A 20,983-nucleotide genomic window follows, 5' to 3' on the forward strand; every position below is an offset into this window, starting at 1 on the left:
GTGCGCCCGCTGAATCTGCCGGCCGGCAGATTCGTTCCAGAGTGAATTTTGATCACTGTGATAGGTTTTATCACAGTGGTCAAAATAAAAAAAACAGTAAATGACCCCCCCCTTTGTCACCCCCATAGGTAGGGACAATAATAAAGAATTTTTTATTTTTTTTTCACTAAGGTTGGAGTTAGAACTAGGGTTAGGGTTAGGGTACGGTATGTGCACACGTATTCTGGTCCTCTGCGGATTTTTCCGCAGCGGATTTGATAAATCCGCAGTGCTAAACCGCTGTGGATTTATCGTGTTTTTTCTGCACATTTCACTGCGGTTTTACAACTGCGATTTTCTATTGGAGTAGTTGTAAAACCGCTGCGGAATCCGCACAAAGAAGTGACATGCTGCGGAATGTAAACCGCTGCGCTTCCGTGCTGTTTTTCTGCAGCATGTGTACAGCGATTTTTGTTTACCATAGGTTTACATTGAACTGTAAACTCATGGAAAACTGCTGCGGATCCGCAGCGTTTTCCGCAGCGTGTGCACATACCTTTAGAATTAGGCTATGTGCACACGGTGCGGATTTGGCTGCGGATCCGCAGCAGTGTTCCATCAGGTTTACAGTACCATGTAAACATATGGAAAACCAAATCCGCTGTGCCCATGGTGCGGAAAATACCGCGCGGAAACGCTGCGTTGTATTTTCCGCAGCATGTCAATTCTTTGTGCGGATTCTGCAGCGTTTTACACCTGTTCCTCAATAAGAATCCGCAGGTGAAATCCGCACAAAAAAACACTGGAAATCCGCGGTAAATCCGCAGGTAAAACGCAGTGCCTTTTACCCGCTGATTTTTCAAAAATGGTGCTGAAAAATGTCACATGAATCCGCAACGTGGGCACATAGCCTTAGGGTTAGGTTTGGGTTGGAATTAGGGTTGTGGTTAGGGTTAGGGGTGTGTTGGGGCTAGGGTTGTGGTTAAGGGTGTGTTGGGGTTAGGGTTGTGATTAGGGTTATGGCTACAGTTGGGATAAGGGGCAGGGGTGTGTTGGGGTTAGTGTTGGAGGTAGAATTGAGGGGTTTCCACTGTTTAGGCACATCAGGGGTCTCCAAACGCAACATGGCGCCACCATTGATTCCAGCCAATCTTGTATCCAAAAAGTCAAATGGTGCTCCCTCACTTCCGAGCCCCGACGTGTGCCCAAACAGTGGTTTACCCCCACATATGGGGTACCAGCATACTCAGGACAAACTGCGCAACAATTACTGGGGTCCAATTTCTCCTGTTACCCTTGAGAAAATAAAAAATTGCTTGCTAAAACATCATTTTTGAGGAAAGAAAAATGATTTTTTATTTTTACGGCTCTGCGTTGTAAACGTCTGTGAAGCACTTGGGGGTTCAAAGTGCTCACCACATATCTAGATAAGTTCTTTGGGGGGTCTAGTTTACAAAATGGGGTCACTTGTGGGGGTTTCTACCGTTTAGGCACACCAGGGGCTCTGCAAACGCAACGTGACGTCCGCAGACCATTCCATCAAAGTCTGCATTTCCAAAGTCACTACTTCCCTTCTGAGCCCCGACGTGTGCCCAAACAGTGGTTTACCCCCACACATGGGGTATCAGCGTACTCAGGAGAAACTGGACAACAACCTTTGGGGTCCAATTTCTCCTGTAACCCTTGGGAAAATAAAAAATTCTGGGCTAAAAAATTATTTTTGAGGAAAGAAAACGTATTTATTATTTTCATGGCTCTGCGTTATAAACTTCTGTGAAGTACTTGGGGGTTCAAAGTGCTCACCTCACATCTAGATAAGTTCCTTTCGGGGTCTAGTTTCCAAAATGGGGTCACTTGTGGGGGGTTTCTACTGTTTAGCCACATCAGGGGCTCTGCAAACGCAACGTGACGCCCGCAGAGCATTCCATCAAAGTCTGCATTTCAAAACGTCACTACTTCACTTCCGAGCCCCGGCATGTGCCCAAACAGTGGTTTACCCCCACATATGGGATATCAGTGTACTTAGGAGAAACTGGACAACAACTTTTGGGGTCAAATTTCTCCTGTTACCCTTGGGAAAATAAAAAATTGCGGGCTAAAAAATCATTTTTGAGAAAATAAATTTTTTTTTTATTTTCATGGCTCTGCGTTATAAACTTCTGTGAAGCACTTGAGGGTTCAAAGTGCTCACCACACATCTAGATTAGTTCCTTTGGGGGTCTAGTTTCCAAAATGGGGTCATTTGTGGGGGTTCTCCAATGTTTAGGCACACAGGGGCTCTCCAAACGCGACATGGTGTCCGCTAATGATTGGAGCTAATGTTCCATTTAAAAAGCCAAATGGCGTGCCTTCCCTTCCAAGCCCTGCCGTGCGCCCAAACAGTGGTTTACCCCCACATATGTGGTATCCGCGTACTCAAGACAAACTGGACAACAAAATTTGTGGTCCAATTTCTCCTATTACCCTTGGCAAAATAGGAAATTCCAGGCTAAAAATAATTTTTGAGGAAAGAAAAATTATTTTTTATTTTCATGGCTCTGCGTTATAAACTTCTGTGAAGTACCTGGGGGTTTAAAGTGCTCAATATGCATCTAGATAAGTTCCTTGGGGGGTCTAGTTTCCAAAATGGGGTCACTTATGGGGGAGCTCCAATGTTTAGGCACACAGGGTCTCTCCAAACGCGACATGGTGTCCGCTAACAATTGGAGCTAATTTTCCATTCAAAAAGTCAAAAGGCGCGCCTTCCCTTCCGAGCCCTGCCGTGTGCCCAAACAGTGGTTTACCCCCACATATGAGGTATCGGCGTACTCGGGAGAAATTGGCCAACAAATTTTAGGATCTATTTTATCCTATTGCCCATGTAAAAATGAAAATATTGAGGCGAAAAGAAATTTTTTGTGAAAAAAAAGTACTTTTTCATTTTTACGGATCAATTTGTGAAGCACCTGAGGGTTTAAAGTGCTCACTAGGCATCTAGATAAGTTCCTTGGGGGGTCCAGTTTCCAAAATGGGGTCACTTGTGGGGGAGCTCCAATGTTTAGGCACACAGGGGCTCTCCAAACGCGACATGGTGTCCGCTAATGATGGAGATAATTTTCCATTCAAAAAGTCAAATGGCGCTCCTTCCCTTCCGAGCCTTACCATGTGCCCAAACAGTGGTTTACCCCCACATATGAGGTATCATCGTACTCAGGACAAATTGGACAACAACTTTCGTGGTTCAGTTTCTCTTTTTACCATTGGGAAAATAAAAAAATTGTTGCTAAAAATCATTTTTGTGACTAAAAAAGTTAAATGTTCATTGTTTCCTTCCATGTTGCCTCTGCTGCTGTGAAGCACCTGAAGGGTTAATAAACTTCTTGAATGTGGTTTTGTGCACCTTGAGGGGTGCAGTTTTTAGAATGGTGTCACTTTTGGGTATTTTCAGCCATATAGACCCCTCAAACTGACTTCAAATGTGAGGTGGTCCCTAAAAAAAATGGTTTTGTAAATTTCGTTGTAAAAATGAGAAATCGCTGGTCAAATTTTAACCCTTATAACTTCCTAGCAAAAAAAAGTTTTGTTTCCAAAATTGTGCTGATGTAAAGTAGACGTGTGGGAAATGTTATTTATTAACAATTTTGTGTCACATAACTCTCTGGTTTAACAGAATAAAAATTCAAAATGTGAAAATTGCAAAATTTTCAAAATTTTCGCCAAATTTCCATTTTTATCACAAATAAACACAGAATTTATTGACCTAAATTTACCACTAACATGAAGCCCAATATGTCACGAAAAAACAATCTCAGAACCGCTAGGATCCATTGAAGCGTTCCTGAGTTATTACCTCATAAAGGGACACTGGTCAGAATTGCAAAAAACGGCCAGGTCATTAAGGTCAAAATAGGCTGGGTCATGAAGAGGTTAAAGTGAAGTTATTGCAACTGTATAATCATAATCAGCAGGTTTGATCAGAGACACCAAGGTATTTTATTAGGGAATGTAGAGGAATTGACACTGGACACACATTGTAAAACTGTGGTAGGACATTTATTATTTGTTGTATATACAGTAAATTGATAACATTTAGATGGATTCTAACGAATCCTCGTACAAAACGTGAATAACGTAATTACTACAGGACTGTATAAAAAAGTGACTGATTTTACAAGGAATGCCAGAGCCAAAAATGGAAGAATCCGGGCCCCGTTGCTGGATACCACGGGTCCGGCCTCAGCGGTTTAGTATGAGACGGGGTCTTTGTCCCTGGAGATTCTCTCGGTATAATGTGACTCTGATCTTGTTCATATAAAGAGCGTGGGAGAATAATAGAAACTGCCTGAATATGAGGACCTTGTCTGATCTCTCGGTCCTTGTAAAAAGAACTATGGAGATAGTGCTATTCATCTGTATGAAATAAGTGATGTTGCTGGAGACCTAATAATTCTGTACATTTTAAATCATACAAAATGTGTTCAAAGACCTTGTGTGGAGGTAAAGAGCCAAGGCTGAAGAGGCTTTAACTCCAAAAGTCTACAAAACATGGAGGATTGGCAACTCCGAATTTCCTTGTCTATTTTATGGCTTTGGGAGCTTGGAAGATTTGGAATCAGAAGGTTTGGATGAAATGGGCGACCCATCAAGTTCCATCTCTTGTCTTAAAGGGAATTAGCTCCCAATGATGGAAAGGGAATTAAAAAAATAGATCCCATCAGATGTTCCTACAAAGAAGGAACGGATCGTAGATGTAATTAGTAATGCGTAAAAGGAACATGTTTATTATTGTAGTATAGAGAAGTTACAGAGTTTATTCAGACATGGAGATTGTGCGCTGAAAGTAACTAATGAATGGCAGATCGTGGCGACTGGGAGTCAGGAAGAAGAGGGAGGAGGACATTTGGGGTATGTATTTTTTTAAGGGTGGGGTAAGTGTTGCTACATTTAGTCTATATCATGTATGTATACAGGTGCTTCTCACAAAATTAGAATATCATCAAAAAGTTAATTTATTTCAGTCCTTCAATACAGAAAGTGAAACTCATTATATAGTCATTACAAACAGAGTGATCTATTTCAAATGTTTATTTCTGTTAATGTTGATGTTTATGGCTTAAAGCCAATGAAAACCCAAAAGTCATTTTCTCAGTAAATTGCAATAATTAAAAAACACATGCAAAGGCTTCAAAGTGTTTTTAAAAAGGTCCCTTAGCCACAATCATGGGGAAGACTGCTGACTTCACAGATGTGCAGAAGGCAGTCATTGACACACTCCACAAGGAGGATAAGCCACAAAAAGGTCATTGCTAAAGAATCATAGAATGTTAGAGTTGGAAGGGACCTCCTGGGTCATCTGGTCCAACCCCCTGCTCAAAGCAGGATTCACTAAATCATCCCAGACAGATGCCTGTTCAGCCTGTTTGAAGACTTCCATTGAATGAGAACTCACCACCTCTCGTGGCAGCCTTTTCCACCCATTGATTACCCTGTCAAAAAGCTTTTTCTGACATCTAATCTGTGTCTCCTCCCATTCAGTTTCATCCCATTGCTTCTAGTCTTTCCTTGTGAAAATGAGAAGCTGGCTAATAAATATAGAAGCTAAATAAAGAAGCTGGCTGTTCACAGAGTGCTGTATCCAAGCATGTTAATGGAAAGCTGAGTGGAAGACAAACTGTTGTAGAAAAAGGTGCACAAGCAGTCGGGATAACTGAAGCCTTGAAAGAATTGTTAAAAATTTGGAAAGAATTCACAAGGAATTGGCTGCTGCTGGAGTCATTGCTACAAGAGCCACCACACACAGACATATCCAGGACATGGGCTACAAGTGTCGCATTTCTTGTGTCAAGCCACTCATGACAACAAACCACGCGAGAAGCGTCTTACCTGGGCCAAGGTGAAAAAGAACTGGACTGTTGTTTGAAGATAAAAGTAAATTTTGCATTTCATTTGGAAATCAAGGTCACAGAGTCAGGAGGAAAAGTGGAGAGGCACACAATCCAAGCTGCTTGAGGTCTAGTGTGAAGTTTCCTCAATCAGTGATGGTTTGGGGAGCCATGTCATCTGCTGGTGTAGGTGCACTGTGTTTTATCAAGACCAAAGTCAGCGTAGCCATCTACCAGGAAATTTTACAGCACTTCATGCTTCCCTCTGTCAGCAAGCTTTTTGGAGATGGAAATTTCATTCTCCAGCAGGACTTGGCACCTGCCCGCACTGCCAAAAGTACCAATAACTGGTTTAAAAAGAATAGTATCACTGTGCTTGATTGGCGAGCAAACTCACAAACCCTATAGAGAATCTATGGAGTATTGTCAAGAGGAAGATGAGACACCAGAATCAACAATGCAGACGAGATGAAGGCTGCTATCAAAGCAACCTGGGCTTCCATAACACCTCAGCAGTTCCACAGGCTGATCTCCTCCATGGCATACCGCATTGATGCAGTAATTGATGCCAAAGGAGCCCCGAACAAGTATTGAGTGCATTTACTGAACATACATTTCAGTAGGCCAACATTTCGGATTTTAAAATATTTTTTTAAGCTGGTGTTATAAATTATTCTAATTTACTGAGATAATGACTTTTGGGTTTTCATTGGCTGTAAGCCATAATCATCAACATTAACAGAAAAAAAAAACACTTGAAATAGATCACTCGGTTTGTAATGAATCTATATGCGTTTCACTTTTTGTATTGAAGAACTGAAATAAATTAACTTTTTGATGATATTCTAATTTTGTGAGAAGCACCTGTAGATCAGTGTGGGGAGGAGGAGAGAACAATTCTCTTCGTGATCGGGAAGGACACTGACTCAGCATTCTCCTCCGTTAGAGGAAGCTGCCTACAGACTAATCACTTATTAGAAAGAATATTTTGTGCTAAAAGTGCATCTAATAGTCCAAAAAATACAGTAAGTTCTAAAGTAGTTTCCCTTTTTCATTTAAATATGCTGTTGTATGTTTTTTTGTACGATTTCTCAAAATATATAGTTTCTCCCGTGTGCGTTATTTTTGATGTTTAACAAAATATATTTTCTAGTATTTCGTTTTTCCAGGTATGATGATGGCTTTTCCCCTTGTGGGGAATGTTTAGCAATATAGCATTATTGTTCAAATAATTTACCATAATCTTAATAAGAACATTGCTTCTCCCTTGTGTGAATTTTCTGGACAAGAACTGATTTCTCTACAAAACATATTCAACATTCTTAACATGAATATCGCTTCTCCCTTATGTGAATTCTCTGGTGCTTGTTAAGACTTGATTTGTCTGACCAACATTTCCCACATTCTGAACATAAATATGGCTTCTCCCCTGTATGACATCTCTGGTGTATAACAAGGGCTGCTTTCCATGTATAACATTTTCCACATTCAGAACATGAAAAAGGCTTCTCCCCTGTGTGAGTTTTCTGGTGAGAAACAAGCGCTGATTTTTGTACAAAACATTTTCCACATTCCGAACATGAAAAAGGCTTCACCCCTGTGTGAATTTTCTGGTGAGTAACAAGCTTTGATTTATTTACAAAACATTTTCCACATTCTGAACATGAATATGGCTTCTCTCCTGTGTGAGTTCTCTGGTGATTAAGAAGATCGTGTTTACGTACGAAACATTTTCCACATTCTGAACATGAATATGGTTTCTCTCCTGTGTGAGTTCTCTGATGTTTAACAAGATCAGATCTCTGCCCATAACATTTTCCACATTCTGTACATGAAAACAGCTCCCCTGTGTGAGTTCTCTGATGTGTAACAAGCTGTGAGTTCTGTCCATAACATTTTCCACATTCTGAACATGAAAAAGGTTTCTCCCCTGTGTGAGTTCTCTGGTGTTTATTAAGGTGTGATTTCACAACAAAAGATTTCCCACATTCTGGACATGAATATGGCTTCTCCCCTCTGTGAGTTCTCTGGTGAATAACAAGATTACATTTATGTGTAAAACATTTCCCACATTCTGAACATAGATGTGGTTTCTCCCCTGTGTGAGTTATCTGATGTGCATTAAGATTTGATTTCTCTCTAAAACATTTCCCACATTCTGAACATGAATATGGCTTATCCCCAGTATGAATTCTATCATGCCTAACAAGATCGGATTTATAGTTAAAATGACGCACACATTTGGAACAAGAAAATCTCTTCTGCTCTGTGTGAATTTTTTGATGTTTAACAAAAGATGTTTTGAGGGGGAAACTATTTCCATATTCTGAATGTGTAATTGGATTCTTTGCTTCAAAAGTTCTTTTTTTATTGTCTCTTTTCTGACTTTTATTTTTCTTAGTAGTCTGTAATGAATCAGAAGATAAGACCTGTTTCAAAGGAGCAGATGATAGATCATTGCTGTGAATGGATGATGGTATATCTGGAGTAACTGCATGCACTTCAAATGTATCCGGTGTGATCTCAAGGTCAACTGATTTAAAAATTGAAGATGCCAGTTGTCCCTTTGATCTGTTGGTAAAGCCATCTGCAAAGAATAAAACTAATTATTATGTTTAATAAAATATCCTTGAAACATATTTTATAACATTTCTACTCAAAATATCTATAGAAATGGGAATGTATGTAGTAAAATTGAATTATTCACTAAGACAATAACATTTCACAGTCTCAAGGTCTCAAGGAAGACCTCATGGCATGAACCAGTAGATGATGGTGTTCAACTGTTTTTTCATTATGCCTCTCAAATATTGGAATAAAAAAAATATTATCTATGCAGATCTGTCACTGGGAATTTGCTCCTAGAGAGCAGACCAGCTCTCTCCTCTGTATCCCTAAAGGAGTGAAAAGGCGCAAAGACTTAAGGTACTGTCACACTAAGCGACGCTGCAGCGATACCGACAACGATGTCGATCGCTGCAGCGTCGCTGTTTAGTCGCTGGAGAGCTGTCAGACAGACAGCTCTCCAGCGACCAACAATCCCGAGGTCCCCGGTAACCAGGGTAAACATCGGGTTACTAAGTGCAGGGCCGCGCTTAGTAACCCAATGTTTACCCTGGTTACCAGCGTAAACGTTAAAAAAACAAACACTACATACTTACATTCTGTGTCTGTCCTCCGGCGCTGTGCTTTCCTCTACACTGTCAGCGTCGGTCAGCCGGAAAGCACAGCGGTGACGTCACCGCTGTGCTTTCCGGCTGGCTGGCGCTGACACAGGATGCAGGAGGAGTGCAGAGAAGCACAGCGCCGGGGACAGACAGCTGAAGGTAAGTATGTAGTGTTTGTTTTTTTAACGTTTACGCTGGTAACCAGGGTAAACATCGGGTTACTAAGCGCGGCCCTGCGCTTATTAACCCGATGTTTACCCTGGTTACCAGTGAAGACATCGCTGGATCGGTGACACACAGGCCGATCCAGCGACGTCAGCGGGAAGTCCAGCGACGAAATAAAGTTCTGGACTTTCCTCAGCGACCAATGATCTCCCAGCAGGGGCCTGATCGTTGGTCGCTGACACACATAACGATTTCCTTAACGATATCGTTGCTATGTCACAAAAAGCAACGATATCGTTACCGATATCGTTATGTGTGACGGTACCTTAAAGTTGACCCTGCTAATGAGATACCACAGTCAGCTTTGAGATGTGAGCGATATGCCTTATCACTGTAGGGGAATCTCTGGGCATGAAACAGCCAAAGCTGCTGTAGAGCCAGTGAGGTGATAGACTCCGTCCATTCCAGCTTTTCTCCCTCTCCCACTTGAAAGCACGCACATGTCCCGACACGTAGAGAGGGCTGGGTGCAGAAATAAGCTGTCCTACCTCGCCACCTGTTGTCTCCTTTGAGCCCTGTTGCCCTCACTGTTTGGAAGAGGTGTTGGTCTGAGTGTGCGGGCCTGTGAATTCCTCCTTTCCATAACCTGCTGGACTCCTCTGCAGCCACTGTTACAAAGGCACAAATTCCACCATTTTGGGAATCGGGTGAAGTGAAACACTACTGCTTCTCCCTCCAGCACAACCTTTCACATGCTGGTGATGGGAGATAGAGCTAGGACCCTGCTCCACTGATCTTTGCTACCCTATAGAAACAGCTATAAGCAATTCTCACAGTTGCAGGCATAACCTGATAAAGAAAACTAGCTGTGTTATACCCTTTTTTTCTTTTCTCTTTTTTTTTGTACTTTGGACTTAAAACCTAAGAGTAACACTGCTATCTACTGTTTCTGTGTGGTATCACAACTCCATAAACACCACTGAAACTTCTTATAATTTACTTACAGCCTCCATAAAATAACTTATCCTAGCCATCAAGATCAACATTAAAGTTATTGTTGTTAACTGTTTTATCAAAGACAAAGTAATCTACATTACAGCAAAACTCCATCGTCAAAAGCATTGCTTTATAAAGAGAGCACCTATCACCTGCAACCCATTTAACCCCTTTCTGACATCTGACGTACTATCCCGTCGAGGTGGGGTGGGCCCGTATGACCATCGACGGGATAGTACGTCATAGCAATCGCGGCCGGGTGTCAGCTGCCTATCGCAGCTGACATCCGGCAAAATGTGCAAGGATCGGTCATGGACGGCTCCCAGCACATTAACCCCCAACACACCGCGTGTGTTTGATCGCGGTGTGCCGGCGGTACAGGGAAGCATCACGCAGGGAGGGGGCTCCCTGCGTGCTTCCCTGAGACCCCCGGAGCCCCCCAAAAGTCTCTTACCTCCTTCCTCGCTGCAGGCCCCGAATCCAAAATGGCCACGGCATCCGAGTCCTGCAGGGAGGGAGGTGGCTTCACAGCGCCTGCTCAGAGCAGTCACTGTGAAGCCTGCAGCTGTGCATGTCAGATCGCTGATCTAACACAGTACACAGCAAAGTGTTAGATCAGCTATCTTACATTATAACATGATGCCCCCCCTGGGGCAATGTTTTAGTGTAAAAAAAAAAAATTCACATGTGTAAAAATTTTTTAAAAAAATTCCCCCAACAATATATTGTTCCTATAAATACATTTCTTTAAATAAAAAAAACAATAAAAGTACACATATTTAGTATCGCCACATCCGTAACGACCCCACCTATAAAACTGTCCCGCTAGTTAACCCCTTCAGTGAACACGGTAAAAAAAAAAAAACGAGGCAAAAAACAACGCTTTATTATCATACCGCCGAACAAAAAGTGGAATAACACGCGATCAAAAAGACAGATATAAATAACCATGGTACCGCTGAAAACGTCATCTTGTCCCGCAAAAAACGAGCCGCCATACAGCATCATCAGCAAAAATATAAAAAAAGTTATAGTCCTCAGAATAAAGCGATGCAAAAATAATTATTTTTTCTATAAAATAGTTTTTATTGTATAAAAGCGCCAAAACATAAAAAAATTATATAAATGAGATATTGCTGTAATCGTACGGACCCGAAGAATAAAACTGCTTTATCCATTTTACCAAACGCGGAACGGTATAAATGCCTACCCCAAAAGAAATTCATGAATAGCTGGTTTTTGGTCATTCTGCCTCACAAAAATCAGAATAAAAAGCGATCAAAAATTGTCACGTGCCCGAAAATGTTGCCAATAAAAACGTCAACTCGTCCCGCAAAAAACAAGACCTCATATGACTCTGTGGACCAAAATATGGAAAAATTATAGCTCTCAAAATGTGGTAACGCAAAAAATATTTTTTGCAATAAAAAGCGTCTTTCAGTGTGTGACGGCTGCCAATCATAAAAATCCGCTAAAAAACCCGCTATAAAGGTAAATCAAACCCCCCTTCATCACCCCCTCAGTTAGGGAAAAATTAAAATTTTTAAAAAAATAAATTTATTTCCATTTTCCCATTAGGGTTAGGGCTAGGGTTAAGGCTACACTTAGGGTTGGGGCTAAAGTTAGGGTTAGGGTTGGGGCTAAAGTTAGGGTTAGGATTACATTTACGGTTGGGAATAGGGTTGGGATTAGGGTTAGGGGTGTGTCAGGGTTAGGGGTGTGTTTAGGGTTACCGTTGAGATTAGGTTTAGGGGTGTGTTTGGATTAGGGTTTCAGTTATAATTGGGGGGCGCTCCTTCCCTTCTGAGCCCTCCCATGCGCCCAAACGGTGGTTCCCCACTACATATGGGGTATCAGCGCACTCAGGACAAATTGGACAACAACTTTTGGGGTCCAATTTCTCCCGTTACCCTCGAGAAAATACAAAACTGGGGGCTAAAAAATAATTTTTGTGGGAAAAAATGTTTGTTTTATTTTTACGGCTCTGCATTATAAACTTCTGTGAAGCCCTTGGTGGGTCAAAGTGCTCACCACACATCTAGATGAGTTCCTTAGGGGGTCTACTTTCCAAAATGGTGTCACTTGTGGGGGGTTTCAATGTTTAGGCACACCAGTGGCTCTCCAAATGCAACATGGCGTCCCATCTCAATTCCTGTCAATTTTGCATTGAAAAGTCAAACGACACTCCTTCCCTTCCGAGCTCTCCCATGCGCCCAAACAGTGGTTTACCCCCACATATGGGGTATCGGCGTACTCGGGACAAATTGTTCAACAACTTTTGGGGTCCATTTTCTCCTGTTACCCTTGGTAAAATAAAACAAATTGGAGTTGAAGTAAATTTTTTGTGAAAAAAAATTAAATGTTCATTTTTATTTAAACATTCCAAAAATTCCTGTTAAACACCTGCAGGGTTAACCCCTTTCTGCCATTGGACGTAATATTCCGTCCATGTGGGGTGGGCCTTAATTCCCAAGGACGGAATATTACGTCCAGCGCGATCGGCCGCGCTCACGGGGGGAGCGCCGCCGATCGCGGCCGGGTGTCAGCTGCTTATCGCAGCTGACATCCGGCACTATGTGCCAGGAGCGGTCACGGACCGCCCCCGGCACATTAACCCCCGGCACACCGCGATCAAAGATGATCGCGATGTGCCGGCGGTGCAGGGAAGCATCGCGCAGGGAGGGGGCTCCCTGCGGGCTTCCCTGAGACCCCCGCAGCAACGCGATGTGATCGCGTTGCTCCGGGGGTCTCCTACCTCCCTCCCTGCAGTAAGTCCCGGATCCAAAATGGCCGCGGATCCGGGTCCTGCAGGGAGGGAGGTGGCTTACCAAGTGCCTGCTCAGAGCAGGCACTTGGTAACGCTGCACTGCTCTCAGACAGATCGGTGATCTGTCAGAGTGCTGTGCAAACTGGCAGATCACCGATCTGTATTGTCCCCCCCTGGGGCAAAGTAAAAAAGTAAAAAAAAAAATTTCCAAGTGTGTAAAAAAAAAAAAAAAATCCTAAATAATGAAAAAAAAAAAAAAATATTATTCCCATAAATACATTTCTTTATCTAAATAAAAAAAACAAAACAATAAAAGTACACATATTTAGTATCTCCGCGTCCGTAACGACCCGACCTATAAAACTGGCCCACTAGTTAACCCCTTCAGTAAACACCGTAAGAAAAAAAAAAAAAAAACGAGGCAAAAAACAACGCTTTATTATCATACCGCCAAACATAAAGTGGAATAACACGCGATCAAAAAGACGGATATAAATAACCATGGTACCGCTGAAAGCGTCATCTTGTCCCGCAAAAAACGAGCCACCATACAGCGACAACAGCAAAAAAATAAAAAAGTTATAGTCCTCAGAATAAAGCGATGCAAAAATAATTATTTTTTTCTATAAAATAGTTTTTATCGTATAAAAGCGCCAAAACATAAAAAAATGATACAAATGAGGTGTCGCTGTAATCGTACTGAACCGAAGATTAAAACTGCTTTATCAATTTTACCAAACGCGGAACGGTATAAACGCCTCCCCCAAAAGAAATTCATGAATAGCTGGTTTTTGGTCATTCTGCCTCACAAAAATCGGAATAAAAAGCGATCAAAAAATGTCACGTGCCCGAAAATGTTACCAATAAAAACGTCAACTCGTCCCGCAAAAAACAAGACCTCACATGACTCTGTGGACTCAAATATGGAAAAATTATAGCTCTCAAAATGTGGTAACGCAAAAAATATTTTTTGCAATAAAAAGCGTCTTTCAGTGTGTGACGGCTGCCAATCATAAAAATCCGCTAAAAAACCCGCTATAAAAGTAAATGAAAAAAATGTATTTATTTCCATTTTCCCATTAGGGTTAGGGCTAGGGTTAGGGTTAGGGCTAGGGCTAGGGTTAGGGTTAGGGTTAGGGCTAGGGTTAGGGCTAGGGTTAGGGCTAGGGTTAGGGCTAGGGTTAGGGCTAGGGCTAGGGTTAGGGCTAGGATTAGGGCTAGGGTTAGGGCTAGGGTTAGGGCTAGGGTTAGGGTTAGGGCTAGGGCTAGGGTTAGGGCTAGGGTTAGGGCTAGGGTTAGGGCTAGGGTTAGGGTTGGGACTAGGGTTAGGGTTAGGGCTAGGGTTAGGGTTGGGGCTAGGGTTAGGGCTAGGGTAAGGGCTAGGGTTAGGGTTAAGGCTACAGTTAGGGTTGGGGCTAAAGTTAGGGTTAGGGTTTGGATTACATTTGCGATTGGGATTAGGATTAGGGGTGTGTCTGGGTTAGAGGTGTGGTTAGGGTTACCGTTGGGATTAGGGTTAGGGGTGTGTTTGGATTAGGGTTTCAGTTATAATTGGGGGGTTTCCACTATTTAGGCACATCAGGGGGATCTCCAAACGCGACATGGCGACCGATCTCAATTCCATCCAATTCTGCATTGAAAAAGTAAAACAGTGCTCCTTCCCTTCCGAGCTCTCCCGTGTGCCCAAACAGGAGTTTACCCCAACATATGGGGTATCAGCGTACTCAGGACAAATTGGACAACAACTTTTGGGGTCCAATTTCTCCTGTTACCCTTGGGAAAATACAAAACTGGGGGCTAAAAAATAATTTTTGTGGGAAAAAAAGAGATTTTTTATTTTCACGGCTCTGCGTTATAAACTGTAGTGAAACACTTGGGGGCTCAAAGTTCTCACAACACATCTAGATAAGTTCGTGGGGGGGTCTAGTTTCCAACATGGGGTCACTTGTGGGGGTTTCTACTGTTTAGGTATATTAGGGGCTCTGCAAACGCAATGTGACGCCTGCAGACCATTCCATTTAAGTCTGCATTCCAAATGGCGCTCCTTCCCTTCCGAGCCCTCCCATGCGCCCAAACGCTGGTTCACCCCACATATGGGGTATCAACGCACTCAGGACAAATTGGACAACAACTTTTGGGGTCCAATTTCTCCTTTTACCCTCGAGAAAATACAAAACTGGGGGCTAAAAAATAATTTTGAGGGGAAATTTTTTATTTTATTTTCACGGCTCTGCGTTATAAACTGTAGTGAAATACTTGGGGGCTCAAAGTTCTCACAACACATCTAAATAAGTTCCTTGGGGGGTCTAGTTTCCAATATGGGGTCACTTGTGGGGGGTTTCTACTGTTTAGGTACATTAGGGGCTCTGCAAACACAATGTGACGCCTGCAGACCATTCCATCTAAGTCTGTATTCCAAATGGCTCTCCTTCCCTTCCGAGCCCTCCCATGCGCCCAAACGCTGGTTCTCCCCCACATATAGGGTATCAGCGCACTCAGGAAAAATTGCACAACAACTTTTGGGGTCCAATTTCTCCTGTTACCCTCAGGAAAATACAAAACTGGGGGCTAAAAAATTATTTTTGTGGGAAAAAAATTTTGTTTTATTTTTACGGCTCTGCATTATAAACTTCTGTGAAGCTCTTATTGGGTCAAAGTGCTCACCACACATCTAGATAAGTTCCTTAGGGGGTCTACTTTTCAAAATGGTGTCACTTGTGGGGGGTTTCAATGTTTAGGTACATCAGTGGCTCTCCAAACGCAACATGGCGTCCAATCTCAATTCCTGTCAATTTTGCATTGAAAGGTCAAACGGCGCTCCTTCCCTTCCGAGCTCTCCCATGCGCCCAAACAATGGTTTACCCCCACATATGGGGTATCAGAGTACTCAGGACAAATTGTGCCACAACTTTTGTGGTCCAATTTCTTCTCTTACCATTGGGAAAATAAAAAATTGGGGGCGAAAAGATAATTTTTGTGAAAAAAAAATGATTTTTTATTTTTACGGTTCTGCATTATAAACTTCTGTGAAGCACTTGGTGGGTCAAAGTGCTCACCACACCTCTAGATAAGTTCCTTAGGGGGTCTACTTTCCAAAATGGTGTCACTTGTGGGGGGTTTCAATGTTTAGGCACATCAGTGGCTCTCCAAACGCAACATGGCGTCCCATCTCAATTCCAGTCAACTTTGCTTTGAAAAGTCAAATGGCGCTCCTTCCCTTCCGAGCTCTGCCATGCGCACAAACTGTGGTTAACCCCCACATATGGGGTATCAGCGTACTCAGGACAAATTGTACAACAACTTTTGGGGTCCATTTTCTCCTGTTACCCTTGGCAAAATAAAACAAATTGGAGCTGAAGTAAATTTTTTGTGAAAAAAAGTTAAATGTTAATTTTTATTTAAACATTCCAAAAATTCCTGTGAAGCACCTGAAGGGTTAATAAACTTCTTGAATGTGGTTTTGAGAACCTTGAGGGGTGCAGTTTTTAGAATGGTGTCACACTTGGGTATTTTCTATCATATAGACCCCTCAAAATGACTTCAAATGAGATGTGATCCCTAAAATAAAATGGTGTTGTAAAAATGAGAAATTGCTGGTCAACTTTTAACCCTTATAACTCCCTAACAAAAAAAAATTTTTGGTTCCAAAATTGTGCTGATGTAAAGTAGACATGTGGGAAATGTTACTTATTAAGTATTTTGTGTGACATATCTCTGTGATTTAATTGCATAAAAATTCAAAGTTGGAAAATTGCGAAATTTTCAAAATTTTCGCCAAATTTCCGTTTTTTTCACAAATAAACGCAGGTAATATCAAAGAAATTTTACCACTATCATGAAGTACAATATGTCACGAGAAAACAATGTCAGAATCACCGGGATCCGTTGAAGCGTTCCAGAGTTATAACCTCATAAAGGGACAGTGGTCAGAATTGTAAAAATTGACCCGGTCCATAACGTGCAAACCACCCTTGGGGGTAAAGGGGTTAATAAACTTCTTGAATGTGGTTTTGAGCACCTTGAGAGGTGCAGTTTTTAGAATGGTGTCACACTTGGGTATTTTCTATCATATAGACCCCTCAAAATGACTTCAAATGAGATGTGGTCCCTAAAAAAAATGGTGTTGTAAAAATGAGAAATTGCTGGTCAACTTTTAACCCTTATAACTCCCTAGCAAAAAATAATTTTGGTTCCAAAATTGTGCCAATGTAAAGTAGACATGTGGGAAATGTTACTTATTAAGTATTTTGTGTGACATATCTCTGTGATTTAATTGCATAAAAATTAAAAGTTGGAAAATTGCAACATTTTCAAAATTTTCGCCAAATTTCCGTTTTTTTCACAAATAAACGCAGGTAGTATCAAAGAAATGTTACCACTATCATGAAGTACAATATGTCACGAGAAAACAATGTCAGAATCACTGGGATCCGTTGAAGCGTTCCAGAGTTATAACCTCATAAAGGGACAGTGGTCAGAATTGTAAAAATTGGCCTGGTCATTAACGTGCAAACCACCTTTGGGGGTAAAGGGGTTAATAAAGAGACTGCAATTCTCATAACTAAATTTTGTAGTTCATCCTGATGGACGATATGAGAAGACTGACTTTCACATTTGTGATGCCAGCCTAATACTAAAGTATGTACAGGTGGTGATACAATACCTTATATGCTCACATTTCATACTTCATTATGGACAAAACCAGTAAAGAGTATAAAAGACCTTGAGCACAGTCTAACTTCACGCAAACAGGGAGAACTGGATACGTTTTTATTTAAAAAAGCTACATACTCCTCAAAAGTCTTCTCAGAAAACGACATAACAATTGCCTAACCAAGCCTCAGCAGCTGACACAGATTCTAGCAATGAGGATTCAGATTTTAACTCACTCAACTAACCCAGTGCCAGTCTCCAGATGGTTTCTAAAAAAAAAACCTTAGAATAGGCAATGCAACCACTTCTGCAGGACTTAGGTCAGACCTTAAACAAATGGGCCACCGAGTCTCGAATCTGTTCAATCTGACTTTATGGACTTCTCTGATACCTTAAAAGATGAAATGGCTCAACATCAACACCAACTAAACTCTACTATGTTAGCTATAGAAGACCAAGAAAATAGGAGAAGGAAAAATTTATGAATAAAAGGTGTTCCGGAATCATATGCTTCTGACACTTAAAGAAAATCTCTAAAGAAATATCTACCTCTATAGTGGGCTCAGAAAGGGCTGAAAACATCACCATTGAAAGGGTTCACTGAGCCCTAAAGCCAAACCTAAGGCTTCAGGTCCCCCAAGAGATATAATCTGTGGGTTGCTGAGTTTTGTCGACACCTCAGCCATTCTAACCAAAATGAGAGATACCGTATATACTCGAGTATAAGCCGACCCGAGTATAAGCCGACCCCCCTAATTTTGCCACAAAAAACTGGGAAAACTTATTGACTCGAGTATAAGCCTAGGGTAGAAAATGCAGCAGCTACCGGTGAATTTCAAAAATAAAAATAGATGCTCCATACCGTTCATTATTGCCCCATAGATGCTCCATATACAACTGTGCTATATAGAATGCTCTGCACCGTTCATTATTGCCCCATAGATGCTCCATATACAACTGTGCTATATAGAATGCTCTGCACCGTTCATTATTGCCCCATAGATGCTCCTTATAAAGCTGTGCCATATAGAATGCTCTGCACCGTTGATTATGGCCCCATAGATGCTCCTTATAATGCTGTGCCATATATGCTCTGCACCTTTGATTATGGCCCCATAGATGCTCCTTATAATGCTGTGCCATATATGCTCTGCACCTTTGATTATGGCCCCATAGATGCCCCTTATAATGTTGTGCCATATATGCTCTGCACCTTTGATTATGGCCCCATAGATGCTCCTTATAATGCTGTGCCATATATAATGCTCTGCACCTTTGATTATGGCCCCATAGGTGCTCCTTATAATGCTGTGCCATATATGCTCTGCACCTTTGATTATGGCCCCATAGATGCCCCTTATAATGTTGTGCCATATATAATGCTCTGCACCTTTGATTATGGCCCCGTAGATGCCCCTTATAATGTTGTGCCATATATGCTCTGCACCTTTGATTATGACCCCATAGGTGCTCCTTATAATGTTGTGCCATATATGCTCTGCACCTTTGATTATGACCCCATAGGTGCTCCTTATAATGCTAATCACATACTCACCTCTCTTCTCAGGACGCCGGCGCTTTCAATATTTACCTGCTCCTCTGCGGCTCCGTCTCCAGCACTGACGCTCAGCAGAGGGCGCGCACTGACAACGTCACAGCGCCCTCTAACCTGAGCGTCACTGCTAGAGGACGCTGCAGACGGAGCCGCACCGGAGCGAGGAGCAGGTAATTATAGCGCTGCGCTCCCCTTACCTGCTGCAGCGCGGTCCCTGCAGTCCCTGGCTTCTCTGGCGCTGCAGCTTCTTCCTGTAATTGAGCGGTCACATGGCACCGATCATTTACAGCAATGAATATGCGGCTCCTCCCCTATGGTGGTGGAGCCGCCTATTCATTTCTGTAATGAGCGGTGCCATGTGACCGCTCAGTACAGGAAGAATCTGCAGCGCCGGAGAAGCCAGGGACTGCAGGGACCGGGCCGCAGCAGGTAAGTATAACTACACAGCCCCCGCTCCCCCTCCCCTGCCGACACCCGGGTATATGACTCGAGTATAAGCCGAGAGGGGGACTTTCAGCCCAAAAAAATGGGCTGAAAATCTCGGCTTATACTCTAGTATATACGGTATATCACCATTATCCTACAACAACAACCCAATACAAATTTTCCAAGCTATAGATATAGCTCCTATAGCTCTGGCTAAAAAATAAGGTGGCTATATCCATTTGACCTCGCCATTCTGAAGGAATGAAAGCAAATCTACATATGCTCTCCTGAAGAACTCCAGGCATCGTGGGCACTACTGGGAATTCAACAAATAGAAGTCCCTTCTTGGATGCCCTTGCACGACAACCTTACCTTTCCCCATCTCCTGAGACCTGAAAAATTGGTCAGTGTAGGGAAAAGAAAGTGCTTTCAAGGCCAGAATACAACTGCCAAGACACCTACCTCCAGGATGGATAAATTGATTACACTTTACACTCCCTTTAGTCCTTAGCAATAAGGACTGGATCAGTTCACCATTGGAGAACTTTGTTTTTTTTTTCCCAAGCAATGTTCTCCCATGTTTTCTCAAGAATAAAAGCCCCTTTGTCTGGGCAAATCCAGAGATTCCAAGCCATTCTTTTCCTTGGGTCCTTAGCTAAGGACTAGTCCCATTTTCCGCTTAAGAACTCTGTTTTTCCATTTGACAATTGTTCTCTCAAAGTTTCAGAAAAAACAGCAAAAAGGTAGAGATGTTTACCTGCCTAGGCCTCCAAACAAATGCACTATCAGGATGCAGTAGACCTATGTGGTTAAGATGGCGGCAACACAGGTGCAGTATTACCGATGAGGCAACCACTCACAACCTACCAAACTAATGGAGGTGGTGGGTGCTTGGCATATTACTGCACATAAAAGACTTGTATGTGGCGCTGTTCACACAATGGAGGTGCACAGCATACAGGTTAACAGCCTAGTAGTGACACCCTTCTATTAGACCAGGCAGGCTGCCCATCGCCATCCAAATGCACCCCATGTGAACAGACACCACAGTTTCCAAGACAAAATGGGCCCAACTGCACCCCGAAAAAAACACGCAAAAAAAAAAATATGTGAGGTATTAGTTTATATTTTGGCCAAAATACGCAAGCTCGTAACCCACGTCACGGGTCCCCACGCTTATGAGTCCTAATTCTAAACAGCAATAGCACAAAAATAGGATGCAGAGATCCTCCAAAAATGCAGAAAAAACTGCAAAGAGGCAGAGATGTTTATCTGCCTAGGCCTCCAAACAAATGCAATCAGGATGCAGTGGACCCATGTGGTTAAGATGGCGGCAACACAGGTGCAAAATTACCGATGAGGAAACCACCTCACAACCTACCAAACTAATGGGGGGTGGCTGGTTGGCATATTA

General features: G+C 42.4%; 1 protein-coding gene across 1 annotated transcript in view; it reads right to left on the minus strand.

Moving 5' to 3' along the window:
• LOC138666566 (zinc finger protein 585A-like) overlaps nt 1–20,983 on the minus strand; it is a 158,157-nt gene that overhangs the window by 111,246 nt on the left and 25,928 nt on the right. The window contains exon 6 of the mRNA XM_069754770.1: nt 7,318–8,427. Coding sequence (XP_069610871.1) covers nt 7,318–8,427 — 1,110 coding nt within the window. The remainder of the gene's footprint in view (nt 1–7,317; nt 8,428–20,983) is intronic.

Source organism: Ranitomeya imitator, chromosome 2 (genome assembly GCF_032444005.1).
Source record: "Ranitomeya imitator isolate aRanImi1 chromosome 2, aRanImi1.pri, whole genome shotgun sequence".
Lineage (NCBI taxonomy): Eukaryota > Metazoa > Chordata > Amphibia > Anura > Dendrobatidae > Ranitomeya > Ranitomeya imitator.